This window comes from Mesoplodon bidens (assembly GCF_964165515.1).
Source record: "Mesoplodon bidens genome assembly, chromosome: 3".
Taxonomy (NCBI): domain Eukaryota; kingdom Metazoa; phylum Chordata; class Mammalia; order Artiodactyla; family Ziphiidae; genus Mesoplodon; species Mesoplodon bidens.
In genome coordinates, this window is record NC_138178.1 from 92,768,122 (window position 1) to 92,794,205 (window position 26,084).

A 26,084-nucleotide genomic window follows, 5' to 3' on the forward strand; every position below is an offset into this window, starting at 1 on the left:
GGATCATAAGAGACTACTACAAGGAACTATATGCCAGTAAAAGGGACAACCTAGAAGAAACGGACAAATTCTTAGAAAGGTATAATCTTCCAAGACTGAACCAGGAAGAAACAGAAAGTATGAGCAGACCAATCACAATTACTGAAATTGAAACTGGGATTAAAAAACTCCCAACAAACAGAAGTCCAGGACCAGATGGCTTCACAGGCGAATTCTATCAAACATTTAGAGAAGAATTAACACCTATCCTTCTGAAACTATTCTAAACAATTGCAGAGGGGAACATTCCCAAACTCATTCTATGAGGCCACCATCACCCTGATACCGAAACCAAAGACAACACAAAAAAAGAAAATTACAGGCCAATATCACTGATGAACATAGACACAAAAATCCTAAACAAATACTAGCAAACTGAATCCAACAATAGAACTGTAAAAGGATCATACACCATGATCAAGTGGGATTTATCCCAGGGATGCAAGGATTTTTCAATATCTACAAATCAATCAGTGTGATATACCACATTAACAAATTAAAGAATAAAAACCATATTATCATCTCAATAGATGCAGAAAAAGCTTTTGACAAAATTCAACCCCACTTATGATAAAACTCTCCAGAAAGTGGGCATAGAGGGAACCTACCTCAACATAATAAAGGCCATATATGACAAACCCACAGCTAACATCATAATCAATGGTGAAAAGCTGAAAGCATTTCCTCTAAGATCAGGAACAAGACGAGGTTGTCCACTCTCGCCACTCTTACTCAACATAGTTTTGGAAGTTCTAGCCGTGGCAATCAGAGAAGAAAAAGAAATAAAAGGAATCCAAATTGGAAAAGAAGTAAAATTGTCACTGTTTGCAGATGACATGATACTATACATAAAAATCCTAAAGATGCTACCAAAAAACTACTAGAACTCATCGATGAATTTGGTAACATTGCAGGATACAAAATTAATACATGGAAATCTGCTGCATTTCTATACACTAACAATGAAAGATCAGAAAGAGAAATTAAGGAAACATTCCCATTTACCACTGCAACAAAAAGAATAAAATACCTAGGAATATACCTACCTTAGGAGGCAAAAGACCTGTACTCCGAAAACTATAAGATGCTGATGAAAGAAATCGAAGATGACACAAACAGATGGAAAGATATACCATGTTGGAAAAATCAATACTGTCAAAATGACTATACTACCCAAGGCAATCTACAGATTCAATGCAATCCCTATCAAATTACCAATGGCATTTTTCACAGAACTAGAACAAGAAATTTTAAAATTTGTATGGAAACACAAAAGACCCCAAATAGCCAAAGCAATCCTGAGAAAGAAAAACTGAATTGGAGGAATTGGGCTCCCTGACTTCAAACTATACTACAAGGCTACAGTAATCAAAACAGTACGGTACTGGCACAAAAACAGAAATATAGATCAATGGAACAGGAGAGAAAGCCCAGAAATAAACCCATGCACCTATGGTCAATTAATCTGCGACAAAGGAGGCAAGAATATACAGTGGAGAAAAGACAGTCTCTTCAATAAGTGGTGCTGGGAAAACTGGAGAGCTACAGGTAAAAAAATGAAATTAGAACATTCTCTAACACCATACACAAAAATAAATCAAAGTGGATTAAAGACCTAAATTTAAGACTGGATACTATAAAACTCTTAGAGGAAAACACAGGCAGAACACTCTTTGACATAAATTGCAGCAATATCTTTTTGGACCCACCTCCCAGGGTAATGAAAATAAAAACAAAAATAAACAAATGGTAGCTAATTAAACTTAAAAGCTTTTGCACAGCAAAGGAAACCATAAGAAACAAAAAGACAACTGACAAAACGGGAGAAAATATTTGCAAGCAAAGAGACTGAGAAGGGATTAATCTTCAAAATATACAAACAGCTCATGCAGCTCAATATCAAAAAAACAACCCAATCAAAAAATGGGCAGAAGATCTAAATAGACATTTCTCCAAAGAAGACATACAGATGGCCATAAAGCACATGAAAAGATGCTCAATATAGATATTAGAGAAATGCAAATCAAAACTACAAGGTATCACCTCCCACCAGTCAGAATGGCTATTATCCAAAGTCTACAAATAACAAATGCTGGAGAAGGCGTGGAGAAAAAGGAACCCTCCTACATTGTTGGTGGGAATGTAAATTGGTACAACCACTATGGAGAACAGTATGGAGGTTCCTTAAAAAACTAAAAATAGAACTACCATATGATCCAGCAATCCCACTCCCGGGCATGTATCTGAAGAAAACCATAATTTGAAAATATACACATACCCCAATGTTCATTGCAGCACTATTTACAACAGCCAAGACATGGAAGCAACCTAAATGTCCATCGAGATTGATGAATGGATCCATTGATGAATGGATCAAGAAGATGTGGTACATATATACAATGGAATGTTACTCAGCCATAAAAAAGAATGAAATAATGCCATTTTCAGCAATACGGATGGACCTAGAGATTATCATACTAAGTGAAGTAAGTCAGACAGAGAAAGACAAATATCATATGATATCACTTATATGTGCAATCCAAAAAGATGATACAAATGAACTTATTTTTTTAATTTTTTTTTTGTGTGTGGTACGCGGGCCTCTCACTGCTGTGGCCTCTCCTGTTGCGGAGCACAGGCTCCAGACGTGCAGGCTCAGCGGCCATGGCTCACGGGTCCAGCCGCTCCGCGGCATGTGGGACCTTCCCGGACTGGGGCACGAACCCGTGTCCCCTGCATTGGCAGGCAGACTCTCAACCACTGCGCCACCAGGGAAGCCCCACAAATGAACTTATTTACAAAACAGAAAGAGACTCCCTTTGAAAACAAACTTATGTTTACCAAAGGGGAAAGGTGGGGCGGGGGGAAGGATAAAGTAGGAGGTTGGGATTAACATACACACACTACTATATATAAAATAGGTAATCAACAAGGACCTGTTGTATAGCATAGGGAACTCTACTCAATATTCTGTAATAACCTATATGGGAAAAGAATCTGAAAAAGAATGATATGTATAACTGAACCACTTTGCTATACATCTGAAACTAACAACACTGTAAATCAACTATACCCCAATATAAAATAAAAATTAAATAAAAAAAAGAATACACTACAGGGTCAGAAAAAGAAGAATAATGGAAACAACAAGGTCCTACTGTATAGCACAGGGAACTGTATTCAATATTCTATGATAAACCATAATGAAAAAGCATATAAAAAAAGGAATGTACATATATGTATAACTGAATCACTTTGCTACACAGCAGAAATTAACGCACTATTGTAAATCAACTATTTCAGTAAAAAATAATGAAAATCTAAAAAAAAGAAGAGTAATGAGTAGGAGAATATATTATAAGCCTTGGTACAAGAAAAGCTGACACCTTAAACTGGTGAGACAAAGAGGAACTGTCTAGATGAACTATATAATAAGCACGATAGGGATAACTAGATAACCATCGGGAAGAATAAAGTTGGATCCACACCTCACACTATATATGCATTCCAGATGGAGCGAAGACTTATATATGAAAAATAAAACCATACAAGTTTTAGAAGAAACTACAGGAAAAATTATTTATAACTGGAATGGAGAATGTATTTCTAATTATGATTCAGAACATAGACACTATAAAAGGAAAACCGATAAACAAAACTTTCTGAATGGCTCCAAACAGAAGAAGCAAAGCCAAAAGAGAATGAAGAACTAGGGGAAAAAATTTCTAATTCCTATCAGGCAAAGGGCTATCTTGCTAATATATAAAGAACTCCTTGAAACTGGTAAGGGAAAAAAAAGGAGATAAATGAGCAAAGGATATGAACAGACCACCCAGCAAAAGTCCCAACATTTGGTAACACGTTGGTGAGGGTGTGGGGCGAGACGTACTCTCTCCCCCTGCTGGTGGTGGTGGTGGGGGCGAGAGTATAAAGTAGGACATCTGTGAGGGGAAGCCTGCCAATACCTATTGGTTTCAAATGCCCATATCTTTGTATAAGTCCACTTCTGGGAATTTACCCCACAGATATATGTGCATATGTATGAAATGATACATGCACAAAGCACTGTTTACAACAGCAAAAGACTGAAAACAACCCAAGGTGGAGGACTGGTTAAATAAATACAGTGCTTCTCTATAGCGGAACACTGTGCAGCGACAGAAAAGAAAAAGTTCTCTGCATTCTCATGTAGAAAGGGCTCTAAGATATACTGAGTGAAAAAATGTAAGGACAGAACACTGGCATAATGTACTTTAATTCTGTATTTATAACACTCTAGGAGGGCCACCACTGGTCTCTTGGGTGGATGAGGGGGAAGGACTAGGTAGATGAGGGACAGGAATGGCTATTTCCCTGCATACCTCTCTATATGTGTATATTTTTTGCCTTTCCTACTATATGAATATATTATCTCTACAAAACATCACATTTAAAAACATGCAATAAAAGAGAAAAAAGAAACACTATTCAACTGTTAAAAAGAGCATTTACTGATATGAAATGATATCTAGAAAATATTTTTAAGGAAAAAGACAAAATGGGTACAGTATGCTCCCATTCATGAGTTTTACAAAAAAAGATATACATATTCTCAAAAGATATACATTTTCTTATAGATGCGCAGACTATCTCTGGAAATATACACCAAACTGGTTCTGGGGAGGCAAAAAGACTGAAAAATGCACTTGACATTCTATGTCTTTTGCTACTGTTTGAATACTATTTTTTTTTTTTTACTATGTGAAGTTTTGCTTATAAAAGGAATTTCAGATTTTATATCTCCAGCCAGATCTTACCTCTGAGCTCCAGACCTGGATTCCAACTGCCTGATTTCCAGCTGCTCCCCTGCATTTCTCACAAGCACTTTCAACCTGGTAAATACCAAACTAGACTCATGATCTTCCCCTCAAAACCTGCCCCCTTCAGGGCTCTTCGACACATGGACATCACCAGCCCTTCGAGCCCAAAGTGCATGTGGTTCTGACTCCTGCTTCCAGCCTCCAACTTCCAATCTGCCCCTGCGTCCTGTGGATGCTCTAGCCAGCGCATCCACATCTGCTCCTCCACTCAGGCGGTGCCCTGAACCAAGCAACAGTCATCTCTCACTTGGCTTTGCCAAGGTCATGAGCGGGTCTACCCAGGGCTGCTCTTGCCACTTCTCTGGCAAGCTCATCGTTCTCCTCCCCGCTAAAAAGCTTGTCAGCAGCTTTGAGAAGTAACATGATCAGATGGATTAGAAAGCAGCCAGAATTTTCAACAGCGTCTACACAACCTTGCCTTTTCTAGTCCCTTCTCATGTGATTCTTCCATCTCACTCTTCACATTCCAGCCACACTAACCTTCTTTTAGTTCCCCCAACTCCTCCTCCCTCACTTGCTGGGCCCTCTGCCTGGAAGGCTATTCTCCTGCCCCCCACATATCTCCAGACACCAACTTTTACTGAGTTAACTACCTCTCGGCCTTCCAGTCTCAGTTTAAACACATTCTCTTCAGAGCATCTTTGCTGACCCTCCAGACTAGGTCATGTCCCTGTTTCATCCGGCTTAGCACCCCTTCAGAGAACCTACTGCAACAATAATTAAATAATCATAAAATAAGCTGTTTAATATTTATCCCTCTAATAATCTGTTTAAGGACAAGAACAATTTTGCTCAGTGCCTCAAAGTGCCTACAAAATAAACACTTGTTGAATGAATGAATGAATGAATGAGTAAACAGGGAGGAGAAACAAAAACCACAGGGAAGACAAAGGCCATCATACAGGAGAAGGGCTCATGTCAGCAGTGGCCTCCAGGAGGCAGAACTTCCTCCCAAACTCTTGGCACGGCGCTCCCGGCCCGATTGGTGCTTGCATTTGCCTACTCACCACACTGTCTGGGGACTGGAGCTGGCCTGGCAAGGCCGGGCTGCTATTGTAGCCGGAGGTGACACCAGAAGAGAGGCTTCCGTTGGAGCTGGTGCACCAAGAGCTGGAGGTGGCCAGGGTGTGTAGCTTTTCTTCTTCCTGGGAAGGACAGATTACTGTCAACCAGCTCCAGGTGCACCCTCACTTCCCACCCTCACTTTTGCCCCTTCTCACCTCCCCAGTTCCCGTCACCTCCCACTGCCTCCTGCCTCAGCCTCATACCCCCATGCCTCCCCCATCCCCACCCCCAACTATATACCCAAGCTGCCTCCTCCCAAACTCTGGCCCGGGGACAGGAGCTGGTCTGACGAGGATGGCATGAAAATAGAGAGTGAAGCAGCTCTGAGCTGGCACCAGGGGCCCGACGCCCTCCTCCAAATTCTACGTCCCAAGACTCAGAGGCAGCCCTGGTCTGCCCCAGGCTCCAAGCCTACCCTGAAATCAGAGGCTTGCCCCACTCCCCACCCGCAGCAGCTGGCAGACGATCTGCTGGCGGATTCTCAGCTTTTCCTGTTCAGCCTGCTCCCGCAGTCGAGCCTGGGCCCGGGCAATCTCCGCCTTGGCCTCCTCACGGGCCCGCTGGTATTCTCGTAGCATCAGCTCTATATCAGAGGGTGGGTGAGGAGACCTTGACGCTGACCCTGGGCTCCTGGGGAAGACCAGAGGGTTGGAGAGATGCCTTCTAACATGGTGAGTGGGCGATGGCCCAGGCTGGCTCAACACTACCTTCCTGAAGGGCCCATCCTCTCTTTGCCCACAGGGCCTTCGGGTGTGGTCTTACAAACACCCTGAGGCTCAGGCCTGCAGTCTTACATAGCATGGCACGGCTCCTCTATCCACCCCCACCCCCGTCCGCTGCTCCCTCCCGCACCCTCCTCTTTCCCTTTGCCTCAGTCTCCACAGCCGCCTCCGACTGTCCACAGTCACGTAGGACCCACTCCTGGAATCGCTCCTGGCAAAGGAAGCTGCAGCCTCCGGTGTCCAGGACGCTCAAATCCAGGCCCTACTCCCCACACTCGCCCCACACAGAGCCTGCTCCCCACAGGGTTCTGGGTCCACCATACCTGGTGGTCTCCACAACATCCTTCCTCAGCTGCTGCAGGTATTCTCGGCGCCTGCTGGGCAAGTCAAAGGCCCAGGTGGGGAGATCCCGGTTGAATGGGAAGCTCAGCTGTTTCTGGGGGCTGAGGCTTCGCGTCCTGCGGAAGTTCTGAAGTCGCTCAGCCCGCTCCCTCCGGAGGTTTTCTGCAGTGCGTTCTGGCCTGAGACAGAACGTGAGTGAGACACTGAAGCTGACCCTGACTGCCCTTCTCCATCTCCAGACCTATCTCTGACCCCCGGAAGGTCCCAGAGCTGAGCCAGGAGGAGGGAACGGCCAGCTGTCAGCCGGCTCGGCTCCCTCTCCTCTCCGCCCAGCCCTCGCCGCCCCACACCGAGCTGGGTCCTTACCGGGCATACGGCTCCTCTTGGGCAGCGAGTGCCTCCCCCGTCCCACTCTGCAGCACCTGCAGCAGGGCGTCTGCCTCCCCAAAGCCGTGGTGCAGTTTTGCTTCCGTGAGTTCCACGCTGAGGGAGAGGTTCTGGGCCCCGACTCGCAGGGGGATCTGCTCCCTCTGGGACCACTCGGGCGCCTGGCTCTGGTCCTCAGGAAGTTGTGGGAGCCTCTGTCCCTGCTCTCCTGAGCTGCAATCACATCTGGTCCCCAGCAAATCCATCACACCCAGCACCCCAGGGGAGCCGTCCTGACCCCCACACCAATCGCTGGATTTGTTATACACCGGGAGGTCCCTCAGACCGTGGTGCTGGGGCTCAGGGGCCGTGCATGTTTGGGAGGAACTGGGGCGCAGCGGCCCCTCAGGCTGGCAGGCCTCAGTAGGGCCCAAGATGCAACCCCGGAGCCCTGGGGTGTCAGCCAACTCAAAGAAAGGGCAGGGGCAGCGGCACCGGAGGCCGCCCCACGAAGAGGAAATGTTCAGAGCGGGCCGTGGCTCCTCTGGAGATGCTGAGCTCTCACCCCCATTCTCTGTCCTGCACTGCCATGGACTCAGCCCCCTACTGCTCAGTGGGCCACACTCTAGGGAGGCCATGTCCTCAGGCATAAAGCCATCAGCCAGCCTCCGGCTCCTGCTTCCCGGTGGTGGAGACGACAGTCTGCTCTGGACCCCGGTGGTGGTCCTGGGCTGACGCTGCTGCGGGGACTGCTCCACGCAACGGACTTGGGGCTTTGCGCTCTTCTCTGGGTGGCCTCGGGAGCTCAGCCCAAGGGAGCACCTGTGGTCACCCCCTTCTAAGGGACTGCTATCTTCTCCACATGGAACCTCCACTCTCTGAGAGCTACCTGACTCATCAGTGGTTTGAGAATAGTTACCCACTGCAGGGCTCGGGGCGCACAGGGGAAGGCTTGGGCGGGAGACAAGCTTCTGGCAGCCTTCAAGGGAGTGAGCTGAGGGGGCCGAGAGAGACAAAGCGCCTGGGGGGCACCCTGACCCTTGGGTGCTGGCGCTAAGCGTGAGGATCGGGGAGGAGGCCCTGTCCACCAGCAAGGCGCTCGTGGGGCCCTGCTCCTTCCGCACCCCGGGCTCCTCCACAGGCTCCACAGCATGGGGGCAGGGCCCTGGGAAGGGAGATGCACCGAGGCTGTGGCCAGGGCTGCCACCAGCCAGGCTGGGAAGCAGGGGGGCATCCGGAGAAGCCTGGGGGATCAGAGGAGGCAGGTTCTGCCCAGGGGGAACTTTCTGAAAACTCAAGTGGGATGAGGGTATGGGGGCGCCCTGGGGCCTGCAGAGGGTGCTTTCTTCCTGAAGATCTTGGGTCCCTGCTATTTTCCATGTGGTCCCCTCTGCCCCTCTCTTCTTAAGCGTCCCAGGGACATGTCCCTTTTCCTGAGACGTGATGGAAAGATCTGAGCCCAGCCTTTCAAGGACCGCATTGACTTTCTGAGGGTTGGCCTCTGGGGCCTGGAGATGCAGAGGTGGTGAGGCCGGGTCAGTCTGGATGCCCTCATCCATGGTGGTCTGAGTACAGCCATCCATCCTCAGTGCCTGGGGCACCTCACCCGGGGTCTCCCTCTTGGCATTCCACTCCTTTTCGGCCACACTTGGCTGGGAGAGACTCCCCAACAGCTCCGAGGTGCTGTGCAGGAGCTGCGAGAGGCGGAGAGACAGGTTGTGCGTGCTCGCCCAAGAGGCCAGATCTGACTGAGCAGAGGAGAGGTCAGCGTAGCTCCAGCGCGACCTGCAGCCCGGGGTCTGGGTGCCCTGCTCCAAGGTGTTCATCCTAGACACACCCACAGGGCCGCCCTCCTCTGATGGGTATGGCAGCATAATCTCATCCACCGGGCCCGCAGCACTTACTCCAGGCAAGGGAGGCTCCCTCCTCAGGCAGCCTGCCTCATCAGGGGTGCCCGGGAACCCACCTCTCTCGTCAGGACCCTTAGCGGGGGCTGCCCCTTCAGAGCCGATCAGGACGTGGGGGCTCCCCAGGGCAAACGAGGAACCCCCGACTCCCCAGGCCTCACAGGAATGGCGGGCACTTTCGACGTGGCTGTGTGTGCTCGACAGGCCTCGGGCACTGGCCAAGGTGCTGCGGTGGGAGTAGACCGGGGAGCCCTGGTCGTCTAGGCCGTCGTCCTTGCGGGAGAACCGGTCCACGTCTGACGGTGTCAGGCCCTGGGGTGTGGGGCCACGGGAGACATCAGCTGCGCCGCCAAACACATACTGCTTCCAGCCGACGCGCGCAGGCCCCTCGGGACGCCAGGGCAGGACGCAGGGATCGATGGCACTGGAGCCAAAAAGCAGGGCTCCTCCGTCCGCTTCAGAGCTCCATGCCTCTGGCCGAGCCTGGCCACCCAGTCTCTCTGGCTTTCCTGGCTGGGCCTGGTCCGGAGTACCAAATGGCCGAGCAGCCATGAGATCGGGGGTCAGCATGCACGAGACAGCTGAAGTTGCCAGGGAAGGAGTGGGTGTGGATGGCAGGGGCCTGGGATCAGCAGCGATGCCGTCCAAGTCAGAGGCGGCTTCCTGATCACGGCCCTCAGCTTTCAGAGACGTTCTTGCCGCAGACTTTCCTGAGGAAGAGCCTCTGGGATGTGGGGTCCACAATCTGCTAGGCTGCTGTATATCCTCATCTGTTGGGGAAGGAGGCTCCACGCTCAAGCTTAGCTCCTGAAGAGACCGGGGAGAGCTGACCACAGAGAACTGTGGTCTAGAGTGTTTGGGGCCAGAGACGATGGCGACCACAGGAAGTGAGCACCGGTGGCGGGGTGCCGGCTGCTCCCCGCCAGAAGAGGGCTGCCCGAGGCCCTGGGCCACAGGCCAACATGCTCCACGTTGCCCCAAGGTGACAGTGGCTGAGTCTCTGAAGGCTGCAGGGGGCCTGGCCACAGCCTCGTCCTCTCTGCCTGCACCACTAATCTGACAGCTGCCTGAGCCACCTTCATCCGCACATGGGGGGCTCCTGCCCCAGGCAGCGTCTTCTCGGCTACCTGAAGCCTGGTCCCTCTGTTGCTCTTCCTCCTCCCGGGGGCTGTCAACCTGGGGACTGGAGACACACTGTAACTCTGCTACCAATTTGGCTTGGGGATCCAAGCCACTATGATCCCTTGACTCCGTGGAAAGTTGTGACTTTTCTGGAAGGCATCTGATGGCATTTCCCAAACATCCATGTTGTGGTCCCACCGGCGGCTCACTCGCAACACATCCTTCACTTAAATTCAGGCTGTGTGGTCCCCCAGCTGTTGCAAGTGGTTCTGGCTTGGTTTGAGAGCCCTGTGCACTCCGGCCACCAGCGGAGCTGTCCTGAAACCTCCCGGGTGGCTCGGAGCACCTGCCTGCGTGGAAAGGGGGAGCCTCAAGCTCGGTGCTGACTTTCTTCTCGGCAGCCTTTTTCTCAGGATCCCCTACTGACCTGGAGCTTCCGTCAGCAACCCAGGGGCTGAGGGGACTTGTCCTCACATCAGGAGTGGAAGGGGAGCTGCAGCCCTGAGCCGGAGGCAGGAGAGCAGCAGCAGAGGTCTCCGGGGTGCTGCCGTCTGCCGGCCCCAACTCCACATTAATGCTTTTGGGCTCAAGGCCATGTGCCCAGAGCACATCAGGTTCCCTGCAATGGCCCTCTCCTCTCTCCACCCCCCAGGGCCTGGGGGGGACCATGCAGGGTGGGTGGCGAGTGTGTGGGGTGGTCTCAGAAGCCCCCTTGCCCAGGTCACCGTCTCTGTAACACAGGGAAGTGGAGGAAGGGGAGGCACGGGCCCCGGAAGCAATGGGTTGAGGGTTGCACGGTTGCCCGCAAGGATGAGATCTGCTGTCTTCTTGGCCCCCGGATGGGCTGAGGGTCCTGCTGCCTTCAGTGCTCCCCGAAAAGACACCACAGTCTGAAGTTTCCTGCGGGCACCTGCGCAGGGCCTCCTCCCTAACTCCCCCGGGTCTCTGATCCGGCAACAGAGTTGGCCTGGGACCTTCGATGCTGGCCCTGAAGGCTTCTGCTAGCCCAGAGCCAACACTCCCCTCCCGTTTCACAGGCTGCTGAGAGGGAGCTTCCGGTTCAATCCCTCCTAGGGCTCTGGGCAGGACGGCACCCCATTTGGGACTCACCTTCCCTTCTTCTAAGCCGGTGGAAGCCTCAAGGCATTGGCCCTGGTCTTGGTTAGGTCCTGAGAGACTGGCAGAATTCTGAACATCACAGATCACAAGGTGACTTTCAAAACAGGTTGGTTTTCCTCCTTGTGCAGCCACTAGGAAGCTACCAGGACCTCCTCCCCATGTGTTGTCCAGAGTCCCAGGTTCTTGGTGGGCTGGGCTGCTCTCCTGCCAGCCAGGGAGCACGCCCTGGGCAGCCTCCCAGGCAGCGAACGGGCCTCGCCTACATGGAATCCCTCCAGCATCATCAAAAGGGGCCTGAGAATGTAAGGCAGCCACTATTTCCTCCGCCATTACCCTCCTGTCCTCCTCCACAGCTGCTGAAGAAGGAAGACGGTCTGAGCCCAAAGCATCAGCAGAGGAAGGTGTTCTGGTTGCTTCTCCCTCTTTCTCTCTGATTTCAGAAGAGCTAGTGTGGTGCACAAACTGTTCACAGGCTCCCAGGAAATGTCTCAGTTTTCCAGTACAGTGACTTTTACCTGGAGCAGGGTCAGCGTGGGAGGAAGTCCGTGAGGGGTGCCGTGGCCCTGTGTTAGTGTCAGTGCTGGGCAAAGGGTGACAGCTGTCTGCAGAGGGGTGTGTGGCCTGAAGGACAGATGTCCTCTCATCACTTGACATGTGTCCTGGTTTAGCAGGGAGAGACGCCACATGAAATCCCCGTGATTCACCCTCATTTCTGGTCCTGGCTGACACTGACTGGCCCATTTGTGCACACTGAGGCCTGCCAGGGGCCCCTGAAGAACATTCAGGTCCAAATAGCGTCTCATCGTGAGGAAGGACTGTGCCCCCAGCCACCACATTGTGAAGCTGCTTTCCCTGGGCCTCTGCCTGTCCTATCTCCTCCAACTCAGCCAGGCACGTGGGTGGATGGGCAGAGGGCTCCGGCTGAGGCAGCCTTGGCAAGGACACAGGTGCTGAGAAAGCACCACTGGCAGGAGTGAGGTCCTCGGCCTCCTTCTCTGCCTTCTGCCTCTCTCCCCTGCCTCGCTTGTCCCCCTCTTCTAAGGGGCAGCTGGCCCTCCTTTCAAGCGGGCTAGAGGCCCTGTTCAGGGAACTGGCTCTGTCTGGTCCCCTTGGTACAGCTGCCTCAGCTTCGGAAGGAGAACCCACCCTGCTACCCAAGCCCAGCAAGGTGCTTCTGAGGTCCCCTCCGTGGCCTTGCGGACCGGTGCTTGTTGACCTCCTGCCCTCTGCCCCCAGGGGAATGCTCGCTGGTGCACTGGATTGACTGGAAGATCCCACAGCCATGGATATCACAGACCCGCAAGAAGCAGGGTGCGCTGCGGAGAAGCCCCGTCTATCGTCTCCCTGCTGTGAGCTGTGGCGTCCGGGCTCTCCACTCTGGTCCTGACGCCCCGCTCCAGTTACCAGGGGACTGGTGGGCATTTTCAACAGGGTGGGATCCAGCACACAGTCAACAGAAGAGACGCCTAGAGTACCAGGTACATAAAGATAGGTTCTTGGCGGCCTTGTTGAATTCAAGGGCAAGGCGTTACTCAGGTCTCGGCGAGGAGCCATAAAGGACCCTGGCGGGCTTGGCAATGGGCCGGTCTCTTGGCTGAAAAATGTGCGCACACAATGCTGGCACGGGCCAGGGAGTTTCTGAGTTGATGAAACCACTTTGTTTTTCTCCTGTAGGCTCCCTCTTTGCACAGCCGTTTCTTCAACTCTGCCTTGAACTTCCGGCTCCTCTTGCTTAGAACTACGTATGCGTTTGGCAAAATGGCTTTCCTGAACACCCTTCACAGTCTCCAGCTCCTCGAGATTTCCCAAGCCCCGGGGCGGCCGTCTGGGATACACTGCATTCGCCGGCTCACCCTCCTCAGAAGTCCTCTCAGGCATGGGCTGCAATGGCAGAGCTCCAGCCAAAGCTCTCGTTTTCCTTGGGTGAGCAGAAGTGTTGGTGCATTCTCTGCAAGCTGTAAATGTCCCTAAATAACCACCAGTTTCCCTGGCGGGTCTGTCTAATACAGCTGGGTGGGTGTGCCCTTTCACAAACCTGATGTCGCGTACCCAGGGAGCAAGGCTACTGTTAACCTCCATTTGTCCAGCTTCACCATCCCTAAAGAGAACATCATCTTTCCATTTTGGAGAAGATGGCTGATCCTTGAAGGACAGGTGGTTTCTAAAGCTGCCTGGCCTCAGCACATGGTCAGCCATCTCCTGGTCCTTCTGGTCCTGGAACATAAACTCCTTACTGACTCGCAGTGTGTGGGAAGCACATAGCTGCTTACTCTGTTTGGATTCAATTTCCAAGATGACATTTTCCAGCTGCATTACACTCCTAATTAGCCTAGCCATCTCATCAGTATTAGTATCTCTTTTACTCCATCTCTTTCCAGGAGGTTCTTCTTTGGGGTTTAACGTTTCTCGCACCTTTCCAGGGACCTTGCATTCACTGAGGTTTCTTTCCTGAAAGCACGTAACTGACTGGAATCTTTCATACGTAGACTCTGCCTGTGGGAGCCTAAACTCTTCTGAGCCATCTTTGGGATGGAGCGCTTTTCCAAGAAGCCCAGCTTCATTCCTCCTTTCCCCCTTGTGGGTTGGACTCTCATCCTGGGCTGCTGTCTCTGGGCTGCTTACTCTATGATGTACTGATCTGGACTTCAAAGAAAGAGCAGCTTCCTCTATCTTGTCCTTGTCAAGGCCTAAATTGATGGTTTTATAGGTGAAATCAGTCCTGACCCCGGAAGGAAACCGTCTCTTCATGTCAAAGGCCTGGGTCTCTCTGAGGACTGCATCCTGCCCCTGCTCTTCTTCCCCACTCGTCTCAGATTCACACACCAGGAGAGGCTTCCTTGACCCAGAACTGTCTGAGGAGACACTGCAGTAGGACTGTACAGCAGCCTTTCCTCCCTGCTTGAGCACTGGAAGACTGTGTTTATTTAAAATTCCAACTTGATTTTCAAATTCACATACTTTTATGCTGGTAGATGGAAGGAAATGTCTGTTCTGAGTGACAGAAAAATAAACTGAATTATGGCTTTCTTTAATGTTTCCAAGGCATTTCCCTTTTTCTCTGCAAACTTCCTTGATGTTCAGATCAGCTGGCCTCTCTGCTATGACCTGCTGAGATGATGCAATCTTGGAATTCTGGTTTTGTAACAGTACTGGCAATTTATTCTTCACATACACATTTTGGAGGACTTGGTGCTCATGTCCAAAGCCCCATGCTTCCCTGGGAGGTGAGGAGGGAGCCCTTGCTTCTCTGCAAGCAGGGATTTCCAAGGCGGTTTCTGTTAGGGCATCTCGGCTTTTGGTCACATAGAATGTTTCCAAGGGAGGTGGCTGCAGGGAAGATGGGAGTGGATTCCAGGGAGCAGGGTGGAGGTACAGCTCCGGACCTGAAGGAAAGGCAAAGGAAAACCTGCTGTGTCTTCTACACGCTTCCTTGGAGCTCTCCTGGGAGTCTGCCTTCTCTTCCTGCGGGGGGCGGTGGCTGTTCTGACCTAATTGCCCCCCTGGGTCTGCACTATTCTTCCTCAAAGGAGCCCAGCCTCGGGGCCAATGGGGTTCTTTGGTGTCTATGGTGACGATACGGTGACAAGCGTTCGTTAGGATGAAACATTCATCAGAGGACGTCATGAGTCCAGGTTTCTCGCTACTCTGAGAGGCTTCTTCCAAGCGGCTCTCTTTGACTCCCCACGCTTCCATCACGGGATGCGCTGTCTTGTTCGCTGCTGTAGACACCTGGGCATTTGTAGTTCCAGAAGTCGATGATTCTACGTCCGCTGAATAAGTTCCACTATGACTCACCTCTTCCTCACTAGTTGTAAAGGAATCTGATGTACCTTCTACCTCAACACGCAGACTGTCCTGTTCTTTCTCAGCTCTCAAACGCCTAACTGTGGACAGATGGATAGGAAAGTTGTTGAAATCTGGGCTGCTAGATACCCTAGGACCAATTGGCAATAGAGCATCTCCTCCCCTGCCAGAAGCTTGGGTCAGGGAACCAGAGTTTTCCTCGAGGGAGGGCTTTCCCTTCCCTCGAGGAGGAAGACTGGGTGCTCCTGTGGCCCCCAAAACAGGATGAGACAGTTCAAGGAGGTACTTTCGCTGAAGGGCAGCCCAGTCTCTCTCACAGGCACTGCCAACGTAAGTGAATGAGGTGGCAGAGGCAGCCAACAAGCTGGACACACTAGAGTCGGATGCTTCAGAGACGCCCTTCTGGGCCATCTCAGGGACCCCTCTGGCCTGAAAGGTGCCATCGGCTGCTGGCTGAAGAAGCCTATAAGAGTCCCAGAGGGACACCCTGGTCGTATCAGAAACAGGGACTGTGTACACACTTCTGACACTGCAGGGCAGCTCAGCACCGCCCAGGGGCAGTTTGGAGCTATAGGACAGGACTGTTTCTGTATCTGATGACTTTAGTTCTTCCATATTGGGCCAGTATCCAGGCCTCTTCCAACCGCAGGGCTGAACATCCTGGACGTCAGGACTTGGACATAAAGAACCTGGGGGGCTACTGGGATTGTTCTTGGAGTCACAGGAGAACCAGGAATCCATGGACACCAGAGGGCTCCCTCTTGAAAGCTGCACGTCTTGGAGAGTGTTGGTTTGTTCTGTGGAGCTTGCCTCCACCGCCAATTCTGGCTGCTCACAGCGGGGCTGGAGCTCCAGGTAAAATGATCTGCTCACTGGCAGGGTGGCATCCAGCCTGGCTCCTGTTCTGTGGCTGATGGGGCCAGGCCTGCACACTGCCTCCTGGTCCCCTGCGGGCAGACTGGAGCTCTGCAGGCGCCAGAAAGTCTCCGTGGGCATCTCGTCAGCTGAATGGAAGAAAGGCTCTTCTTGCCGATCATCCCCCAGTTCTTCCTCAGCGTCAATCAGGCTGTCGAGGGAAAAGCTCCTGTGAGTCTGGGTGAACAGTCGACTGTCTGAGGATGTGGTGAAGCCCCTCACAGAGGCTTGAGCTCTGGCCCTGGAGTGGCCATGGCCATGGCTGAGATAACTGAGCCCTGGGCTGTCCTGTGGGCTTTGGTACCCCTTCTCGGCCAGCGAGTCCTCAGATATTTGGCTGTCTTCGCTGCCGGAGTCATCTGGCTCTGGGAGATCCCGCTCCTTCCCCTGGGGCTCCTCCAGCTTCCATGGCTGCAGCAGGGCTTTGGCACAGACACAGGAGAGAGAATCTACTGAGTGACTGCTATCTGCGTCAGATAAATCACCACCTTTTTCTCTTGCAAGATCCTCTACGGGGCTGGAACCTGAGAGTTAGGCCGTGGTACCTGGGTCCCCCGCACTGTGTTGCCTCTTCAAAGGGCTGCTGTGAGGCAAGCGAGAGGACTTCTCAACCCTAGCTGCCAGGACCCTCTGCTGCCTCTTCGATGCCCCGCTTGGAGAAGGTGGGGTGGATTCTGCCCAGAAAGTCTTGGCTGCCTTTCCATGCCCAGTGGCCTGTTTGGATCCATGGGGATGTGAGGAACTGCAACTGGCTCCCTCAGCAGCCTCACGGGGCCCAAGGTTCCCTTCTTTTCCCCACCCTGCTGGTGAGTGGCCTTAGCCCTCCTGGTCTGGGTGGAAGGGGTGAGGACCTCCGGCTTATCCCACGGCTTTAGCTTGTTAGCTGTGAAACTCTGGGCCACCATCTGACAGGGCTGCTTACCCACTCTCTCCCTTTCTTGGACACTGGCAGACTCGCAGCTCTCAGTGAGGCAGGTGCCAGAGGCTGAGGCTCCCTTCCTGGCCAGGGCCTTCCTGGCTGTGCAGAGCTGCCCCTCGCCTGAGGAATGGAGGGCATGCTTGATGAAATGCCCTTTCCTTGGGGGGTAATAAGCAGCCTGGGACAAGTACTCTTCTGATGGGATTTTCTCTGATAATTGCTCAGTACGGTCAGGCATAGGAGGTAACGTGGTGGAGGGATCCCAATTCAGGAAAACACTGTGGAAACAAGGAAAGCCATCTCAGAAAAGTAAGAGGTCCCTACTTCCTGCTGACAGAAGGAATATAAAGTCCCACTTAGTTTGCCCTGAAAGAGGTTTAAAACTAGGTCAATGTCACTGTCCCCTATAGCCTTTGGGGTCAGCTCTATAGGTACATAAGGAAACTACAGACTATAGTCTTGGCTCTCAAAGAAGCACCAGGTACACTCTGTTCCTCATTTTCTTTATCTTACAAAAAGGTTGAACTGAATCTGGATCTAATCACGCCTTTAGGGAAAACTTCCAACATGAGGAACTGAAGAATAACTTAAATGGCACTACAAGCAATCAGACAAATCTATAAAGGAGTACATTTTACAGAATTGACCTGCTTTCTTTAACAAATCGATGATATGAAGAAATTTTTTTTGTGGTACACAGTCCTCTCACTGTTGTGGCCTCTCCCGTTGCGGAGCACAGGCTCCGGACGCGCAGACTCAGCGGCCATGGCTCACGGGCCCAGCCGCTCTGCGGCATGTGGGATCCTCCTGGACTGGGGCACGAACCTGTGTCCCCTGCATCGGCAGGCAGACTCTCAACCACTGCACCACCAGGGAAGCCCGAAGAAATTTTTTAAAAGCATGATTAAAAGAAACTTAAAAGACATAACAACCACATGCAGTGTGTAAATTCTATTGGATCTTAATTTCAATTAACTATAAATATATATTTTGAGGCAATTAGAGAAATTTGAATATGGCCTAAGTTTTTGATTATACTGAATAATTAATCTTAATTTTGTTGGGTGTGATGACGATGTGGTTATAAGAAAACTCCTTATTTTTCAGAAGTGTATACTTGATGTAGGATTGAAATGACATCACATCTTAAAGTTGCTTTAAAATGCTTCATCAGAAAAAGGAAGGAGGGGAGACAAAGCAAGCATGGTAAATCTCGACATTTGCTGAACGTGGGTGACAGGTACACAACTCTCTCAACTTTGTGTATGTTGGAAATTTTTTCATAATAAAACTTAAACAAAAAAAAGCCTACCTAGTACTCTAAAGACCAGATTGGTAAGCAAACATAACAGTAGTAGACATTAATTGGGCACCTAATATGGGCAAGGCCCTGCGCTAGGCCTGGAGGATATAAAGAGGTAGACAGAGTCGTCTGCTCCAAGCAGTCTGGGAGATAACATATCCTCACCTTGACTGAATGTGAGGGGTGAAGGAGAAAAGAAACAAGGAGGATCCCAAAATGAACCCAGGAGTCAGAAAGAGAGTGTTTCACTTGCTCAGCATGGTAGGTGGGCTGGGAAACTGACTGGAGCCAGCAGGTCGGATGGGAGGGGAGGGGAGGGAGGAAGAGTGCGGTCTGAGGCAATAGGAGACAGAGTGGCGGCAGGACACACACAAGGAGACGTATGTGGGTAGTCAGGGTCTAGAGCACACGGAAAATGAGGCTGAGATTCTCCCTCAGCAGATATGATCAAAGAAGCAAGAGCTGCCCCTCAGAGTGGGGGCAGGGAAAATCTTAGAAGACATCAACTACAGAGAAAGAAGAGAGTGATCAGGAGAAAAAGGGATGAGGAAGAGAAGAGTAGACACATCTTTCCATTTCACAGATGGAGGAAACTGAGGCCCCAGGAAGTAAAGATCGCTGCAACAAGGCTGTAAACCTCAGCCAGTGCCCCGAGGCGGCCTCCGCTGGCTGTACCTGCGCAGTTGGGCCGAGTGCCGGCTGCAGGGCCTTCGGAGGCTCAAAGAACTGCAACTTGTCGATCTGCTTCTACGCTGAGGCCCTCGGACCAGGGCACCAGGGAAGGGGGCCGGGAAGGGGGGCCTCCGGGGGCAGTCATCCTGGAGCCAGCACAGCTCCCTGAGCTGCTCCAGTCTCCTGTGGGCCTCCAGCAGCCTCGGCTTCTCGATGATCCTCTTCAGCTGGAACGAGACCCTTCTCTGCCGGCCGTTCCGCTGCGCCACCCAAAGCGCTAGTCTCCGCAGGAGCTGCAGGTGCACCACCCTCTTTTGGCTTTGGACCAGGGGGGATGGCTGAGTCTCAGGGTCTGTCTGGCACCATGAATCAGATGGAACAGCGGCTACACGTTCTTTCTCTTCTACATGGTCTTGCTGTAGCTGCTGCTGCAAGCCGGCCCGCCAGGTCCCTTCTCTGAGCAGCCACTGCTGGTCTGCAAACCAAAAACACCCTGAGAGAAGGTCAGCCCGTCCTCCCTCCCTGGACTCAGGCACCTCCAGCCACGGCTGCACCTGCACAGAGTGAAGAGCTGGCCAGGGTGATGTGGCAGGATGAGGGCCACATGGCCCTCTGGGGCAGCAGTGCCGGGCCCCCTGACCACAGGGCAACTGGACGAAGCCCCGGGCCTCAGCAGGGCAGCGGGCACACGCTAGGGCCGGCAGCAGAACCTGGACAAGCGTGCATGAGGGCAGTGAGGAAGGTCGCTTCCTTATTCTTGCTTCCAGCCCCGTGTAAGAGCCTCTGGTCTCTAAAAGAGGGGAGAGAACCCCTAATTCCAAAGATTCCATCGTATCACAAAGAAAACAAAGGAGAGAATACAGAAGGCCGGGGGGCGGTGTGGAGAGATGGGAAGGGGAAGCAGGCTCCTACCGTCTTTAACCTGCCGGCTGGCACACGTACCGTCCAGTTCCCGTTCCTGTTTGGCTCTAATCTGTCCCTCTAGGATTCGCTGCCTCAAATCCCCCACGAAGCACAGCCGCTGCTGCTGAATCTGGGCTCCGCAGGGTGTCTCTCCAGCCCTTGGTGGCCTGTGGTCCTTGTCATTCTGCTCTCCCAGCGCTTTCCTGTCACAGGGGCCAGGGTTACCCGGGGGAAATGTAAACCCAGCTCGGCACACACCTCCGCGGCCTCAGCCCCTCCCAGAGAGCCCTGCATTCAACAGGGCAGAGAGGGCTTTGGACTTCTGGCAACTTGGGACACACAGGCACGGTGTCATAGGCAGCTCATGATGTCACAGTGCGGGAGGGGAGAACAGTCCTGAGACTAGCATATTCTTAGACTGTGGGTTTAGCAGAAACACAAGTTCATTTTGGTTAAGGAAAATAACCAGGAAAGTAAAGCGGCTGTTTTTAGGAAACACAACATTTTAGCTAAATCAAGAAACTTTGTCCTTTAAAAAAGAATAAAAAGGTATCTGCTAAAAATCTGTTGTAACTAGACTAGAACAGAAGCTCCAGAAACACTGTGGGAATGGAAGCCCTCTCCTCCATGTTTAGTGATCACTACTGTACCTCCACTCCTAAAGCAGAAACCCTCTTGATGTGGTAGGAGGAGGAGAGGGAATTCAGACACACGCTGACCTGTGTGTGCAGCAGGAGCCCCAGGGGAGAGCTGGTCTCCACTCAAGGGCTGTTCTCGGTGAACGAGCCCTGGACAAGGGTTCAAGAGCTTTAGACTCGGCCACACCTTTCAGAGATACATGCTGACACGTTTACTGGTGAAACTGTCCAAGATTTGTTTAGATCCAGTGGGGAGGAGTTGGGGATATAAATGAAACAAGATTAGCCATGAGTTGATCATTTGTAGGGTATTTAAAATTTTCCAATAATACAAAATTTAAAAAGGTTTTCTTGGGACTTCCCTGGTGGCACAGTGGTTAAGAATCCACCTGCCGATGCAGGGGACATGGGTTCGAGCCCTGGCCTGGGAAGATCCCACATGCCGCGGAGCAACTAAGCCCGTGCGCCACAACTATGGAGCCTGCGCTCTAGAGCCCAGGAGCCACAACTACTGAAGCCAGCATGCCTAGAGCCCGTGCTCCACAACAAGAGAAGCCACCGCAGTGAGAAGCCCGCGCACCAGCTAGCTGCAACTAGAGAAAGCCCATGCGCAGCAACGAAGACCCAAAGCAGCCAAAAATAAATAAATAAATAATTTTTAAAAAGGTTCTCTTGGCTTGCATGAGGACCCGGGCTCAATCCCTGGCACCTCCACTGGAAAAAAAAAAAAAATTCTAGACTACAGTCATGTTTTTACTCTGCCACCAGGTTCTTGTGTGACCATGGATAAGTCAGAGCCTTCCTCTGAAGACTGACAGCTTCTCCTCTCATGCTAACCTCTCCCTAGGTCACACATGACTTCTATGCAAGGGCCTCCCATGCTGTTTCTGCAGGGCCTCTCCGTCCCTGTCATTCAGGTTTCAAAAAGAGCCAAATGCACCGGGCTCCGCTCCGGGCTGGGAGGGGGAGCGTCTGGGAAGGGTCAGGGTCTGCTGGAGACCGACACAAAAGCCCCAGCCGGCCTCGCTTATCCTGCCCTCGGCCCTCATTCCAGCCCCAGGAGGCCACGGCTCTCAGGCTTGGAGATTCTCTAAGTGACTTGACACTAGAAGCAGACGGCAAACCGTCTGAGCAGTGTGCTCTGAGGGGTCCATTCCACTTAGGAGGTTTACCACTTTGTAGAGCAGAATGAAAGCAGAGGTCCCCAAACTACAGCCTGTGGGCTAAATGGTGCGCTGCCTGCTTTTCTGAATCAAGTTATTGGAACACAGCCACACGCGTGGTTTACGTATCGTCTCGGGGGCTTCCGTGCCTCACTGGCACAGCGGAATAGCTGCGGCGAAGCCTACAGCACAACCTGGCCCTTCACAGAAAGTCTGCTGTCTCTGTCTTAGAAGAAATTAAGATATCTTAATGTAGCCTTAGGAGAACAGTGAAGGAGGGACGGGTGGGAGAGTGCATAGATGGATGGGGGCGTGGGTGGGAGCTGACACAACAGCAGGCTCCTCTCTGGAAAGGAGGCTGGGAGGTGACTCAATCCACAGTGAGTCCAGGAATCAGAAGGGGCCCAGGCACCTGTGTGAGCGTGCTCTGGGGAAGACGGCTGCTGGCTGCTGTGGGCAAAAGGGCAACATACAAGAGTGGAAGATACAGAAAACAGGAAAGGCGCCGTTCGTCACACATAAGGCAAGGGCCAGGGATAGCAACTGGAACAAGAAGCCGGTTAGCGCCACACAAACAGAAAAAGCAGTTAATGGAAAACATTTCACACATATATTTATATGTATCACGCCTGCGTCACAGCTCCAAATTGTGTCTGACCACAGACACGGCTGAATTACAAACCTGAGCCCATCAGAGGGTCTCAGACACACCCAGCTAAGATCTACACCATCAGATACAAGGGGTAGGAAGGAAGTCTTTATTCTGAATTCCCTGAGAGTGTTCAACTTCCGTCTCTGACTGTCCCCGGACCCTCAGATTTACAATCTGCTTCTCCCTAGAAGAGAGCTCCTCCACCCTTCCCCGGGGAAAGCTGTAGCCAGCCTGTCAGCTTCTACAGACCCAATACAGCTTCCTCCATAGCAGCCGCAAGCCCGCAAGGAGAGGAGGTCTGGGAGAAGCCCCACAGACATGCACGTTTGTCCGAGGAGCCATACACCTTCAGACTGAAAATGTCTCCTGTGCTGAGTACATCAGCCAAGTTCCCCGAAAGCATGTGAGAAAGAACACGCCGACCTAATGCTGTATGTTGGGTAGATCACCGAGTGCCAGCCTTCAGTAACCTGCGGCCAGGGACCTCTGTCCCTCTCAGATGGTGCCCTTCTCCCTGGGGGACTCCAGCATCCCCAGCTGCTGCCAGGGCTCCATCGCGCCCTCCGGCTGCTCGGCTCTGGCAGCTTCCACAGCAGAAATGCAATGGCACCTACTCGCTGAGGTGGCAGAGACTGTGGCCGCAGCAACAGTGTCCCCCGGGCTCTAGGCACTTAAGGCTAAGCTCCCAAAATTCCCAGGAGGGAAATGCCAAGAACACAGACAACAGTTTTCAAGGACAAACTGCTCTCAGGTCCAGATCACTCACTGCTGCAGGGAGAAAAGGAGGCCGACAGGCCAACTTCCCCTGCTCTGGAGTCAGCTCTGGCCTCACAGGCTCCCCACCAGAGAAGCATCCATCCAGAGAGAAAGAGGACGGAAAGGAAACCTAGGACACGGGGAGACTTTGGAGCCGACCCCACCCAAGAGCATATGAGAGACCCTCATGGAGACACAAGCCCAGACGGGGAGCCCTGCTGACAACGTGCAGGGCTCCGCACACTCACTTTCTCTCCCGGCCCCTCTGCCCGCTCAGAGGCTTGAGCCCACACCACCCGCTGCTGCCAGGGGCTGGCGCACGCGTGCTGGCAGTGGTAGCTGGGCAGGACCGGACCGGCCCACAGGCTCCCAGAGCTGGAGCTTAAGAGCGAAGGCAGTGAGGGGGAGAGGCCTGCTTCTCCAGCCCCCCTCTGTCCTCTGCATGAAAGGGTGCATTCTTGGTGCGACTGAAAGGTCACGTCCATGCCCATGGGGCTAGAGAGCCTGAGAAGACCTTAAAAAGGCAGAAGCCCAGTGTTCTCTGGGGTGGATGGGTCCACTGGGGCAAGGTGGGAGGAAAGGAAAGCAAAAGGGAGGCCACCTTCCCGGGCAGACCCTGCCGCGAGGGCCTCCCGGCAGCGGTGCTGTGGGGTGTCGGGCACTGGGCAAAGCATTCCATATGCACTCGCTCTTTCGAGCCGTGTCACGAGGACCCCTGCGAGGGAGACAGTAGCATCCCTACTTAGAGGTGAGCCAATAGGCTCACCTCTCAAGCCAGTAGCTTGCCTAAGGTCACACAGCTTTTCGGTCGTAGAGCCAGGAGGTAAGGCCGCTTTACCCAACTCCAACGTATCTCTTCAGCATCCACGGGTCTTTAAGTTGCAGAACCGTTCCCTGTAGACCTCTGGACTCTGGGAAAAACACAACCTCAGTGCGACTTCCCAACAGAACTGACCTAAGACAAGGCCTCCTTTCATGACTTCACTACAAAAAGGGAGGCCACTCTGACAAACAAGAGCCCCGGCCTCAGTCCTGAGTCTACCTTGATCTTGATATGCTCCACCCTATGTCACCCCTCAGGGCCCACAGTCACCCAACACTGACCATCCTCCCTTAGGCCCTGGAGCATCGTCCTCTGGTCGTCAGCAGCCCTCCTGTGAGCACCTGCCTGCTGCTCGTACTACCTGCCTCAGAGCACTCCTGTCCTCATCCCACATCTCACCACCGAGGTCTGCCCCAAGGCTATCCTCAGCTGCCATCAAGGCTCCTGGCCTGAGGAAAGAGCAGCAGGGGACCAAGGGCCATGAGAACCCTCCCAGGCACCCTGTGCACATGGTGCTGGACAGCCCCCCACACCAGGGGTCTCACAGGTACCGGGTCCCCTGCTGACATTTTCTATAGGAAGTCTCCAAGGTATGAGCCACTGTGGCTTTCAGAACAGGAGGACACCACTATTCCCAGGATCCAACCCACAAGGCATCTCGATCTGGGAGGGGGCTCCTATGCAGAAATGAATAAAGAACGACTATGAAGAAGAAAAGCAGTTCCTATGAATCATGTAGAAAACTCAGACCCACACTCCACAGTCTCAAGGCAGGTGAAGCGAGTAGCACAGGGCAGAGCCCCGAGATATTTTCATGTTGGTCCTGGAGTTCCTGCCCCTCATGCACAGTACTGGACCCACGGTTATGAGGAAAAGAGGCTTCTCAATCCCACAGTAACTTTAAAAACTCAGAGGAAGTCACAGTCCTGGAGCTAACTGACACACACGTGAGCTCACACACAGGCAGGCCAGAATTTAAAGGGGTTAATAGAATTTAAAGAGGTAGGTCCAAAAGCAGCAAAGATATCCAGACACATCGGGTGTAAATCTTGTTGACAGAGGAAGGTGGCCACAGGAAACATCATGATATATACCTCTTTCAGTGATGAACAAAGTTGCAATACCCAAGGGGAAATGAATGAAGGCCATGACCACTACCCTGCCAACCACCAGCTGAGCGGCTAGCTCAGTGTCCTCAGAACACTCGCCCACGTTGGTTCAGACCAGGCCTCATTCTGAGCTTGGCTGCTACACTCATCTCCTCCCCGCTCCACGTTTTAATGAATTAAAATGCAAAACCAAAATGTCCCACAGCAGAAGGAGCAGCTGTCTCTTACCTGTCCTTCCCAAGCAAAGGGCAAAGACCCATCCGGGAGGCAGTGACATCTCCGTCCAAATCCAGCCACTCCAGAGAGCCACTGCTACCAACAGTCTCTCCAACCTGCAGACAAGGAAGGAAGCATCATCACCCCCATCCCAACAGGCCCGGACAAAGCTCGACCCCCTCCAGAAAGGAGAAGCGGGGAGGCCAGGAGCCACGTGGAAACACCATGTGCTCACCTGCCTCCTCTGCCGAAGGATGGCGGCCTCTGCGGGGTGGTTGAATCGGAACTTCTGTGCTTTCCCCAGGGTTATGACTGCTCCTGTGGCACAGAGACTGACGTGAATTCAATGCACAGCTCGTGTTCTGAGCACATGTAACGTGCAGGCCACTGTTCTGGGGCACAAAGTCCTGCCCCCACAAGTTGATAATTTAGCTGAGTCAATAAGATATGTATTCATTGGATACCGTACAACGTATGTATTGAATTAACGAGATGAACAGAAGGAGCTCTGGTATTCCCAAGGAAAGCAAGATGAGCTCCAGGGGGAGTAGTCAGGGAATGCTTCGTTGAAGAGGGGGTATCCAAGCTCAGCCTCAAAGGACAGACAGAATCTGAATAGATTAATAGTAGTAGTAATAGTGACAATAATCATGATAAGGGATGTTTTCTA

The 26,084-nt window shown here is 52.1% G+C and overlaps 1 protein-coding gene across 1 annotated transcript in view; it reads right to left on the reverse strand.

Annotated features, from left to right (window-relative positions):
- The window catches only part of STARD9 (StAR related lipid transfer domain containing 9), a 126,440-nt gene that overhangs the window by 10,488 nt on the left and 89,868 nt on the right, over positions 1–26,084 (reverse strand). Inside the window, 10 exon segments of the mRNA XM_081227195.1 lie at positions 4,836–4,910; positions 5,906–6,043; positions 6,410–6,593; positions 7,009–7,206; positions 7,394–16,682; positions 17,183–17,457; positions 19,158–19,629; positions 20,097–20,260; positions 25,427–25,530; positions 25,650–25,732. Of these exon segments, the coding sequence (XP_081083321.1) occupies positions 4,836–4,910; positions 5,906–6,043; positions 6,410–6,593; positions 7,009–7,206; positions 7,394–16,682; positions 17,183–17,457; positions 19,158–19,629; positions 20,097–20,260; positions 25,427–25,530; positions 25,650–25,732 (10,982 nt within the window).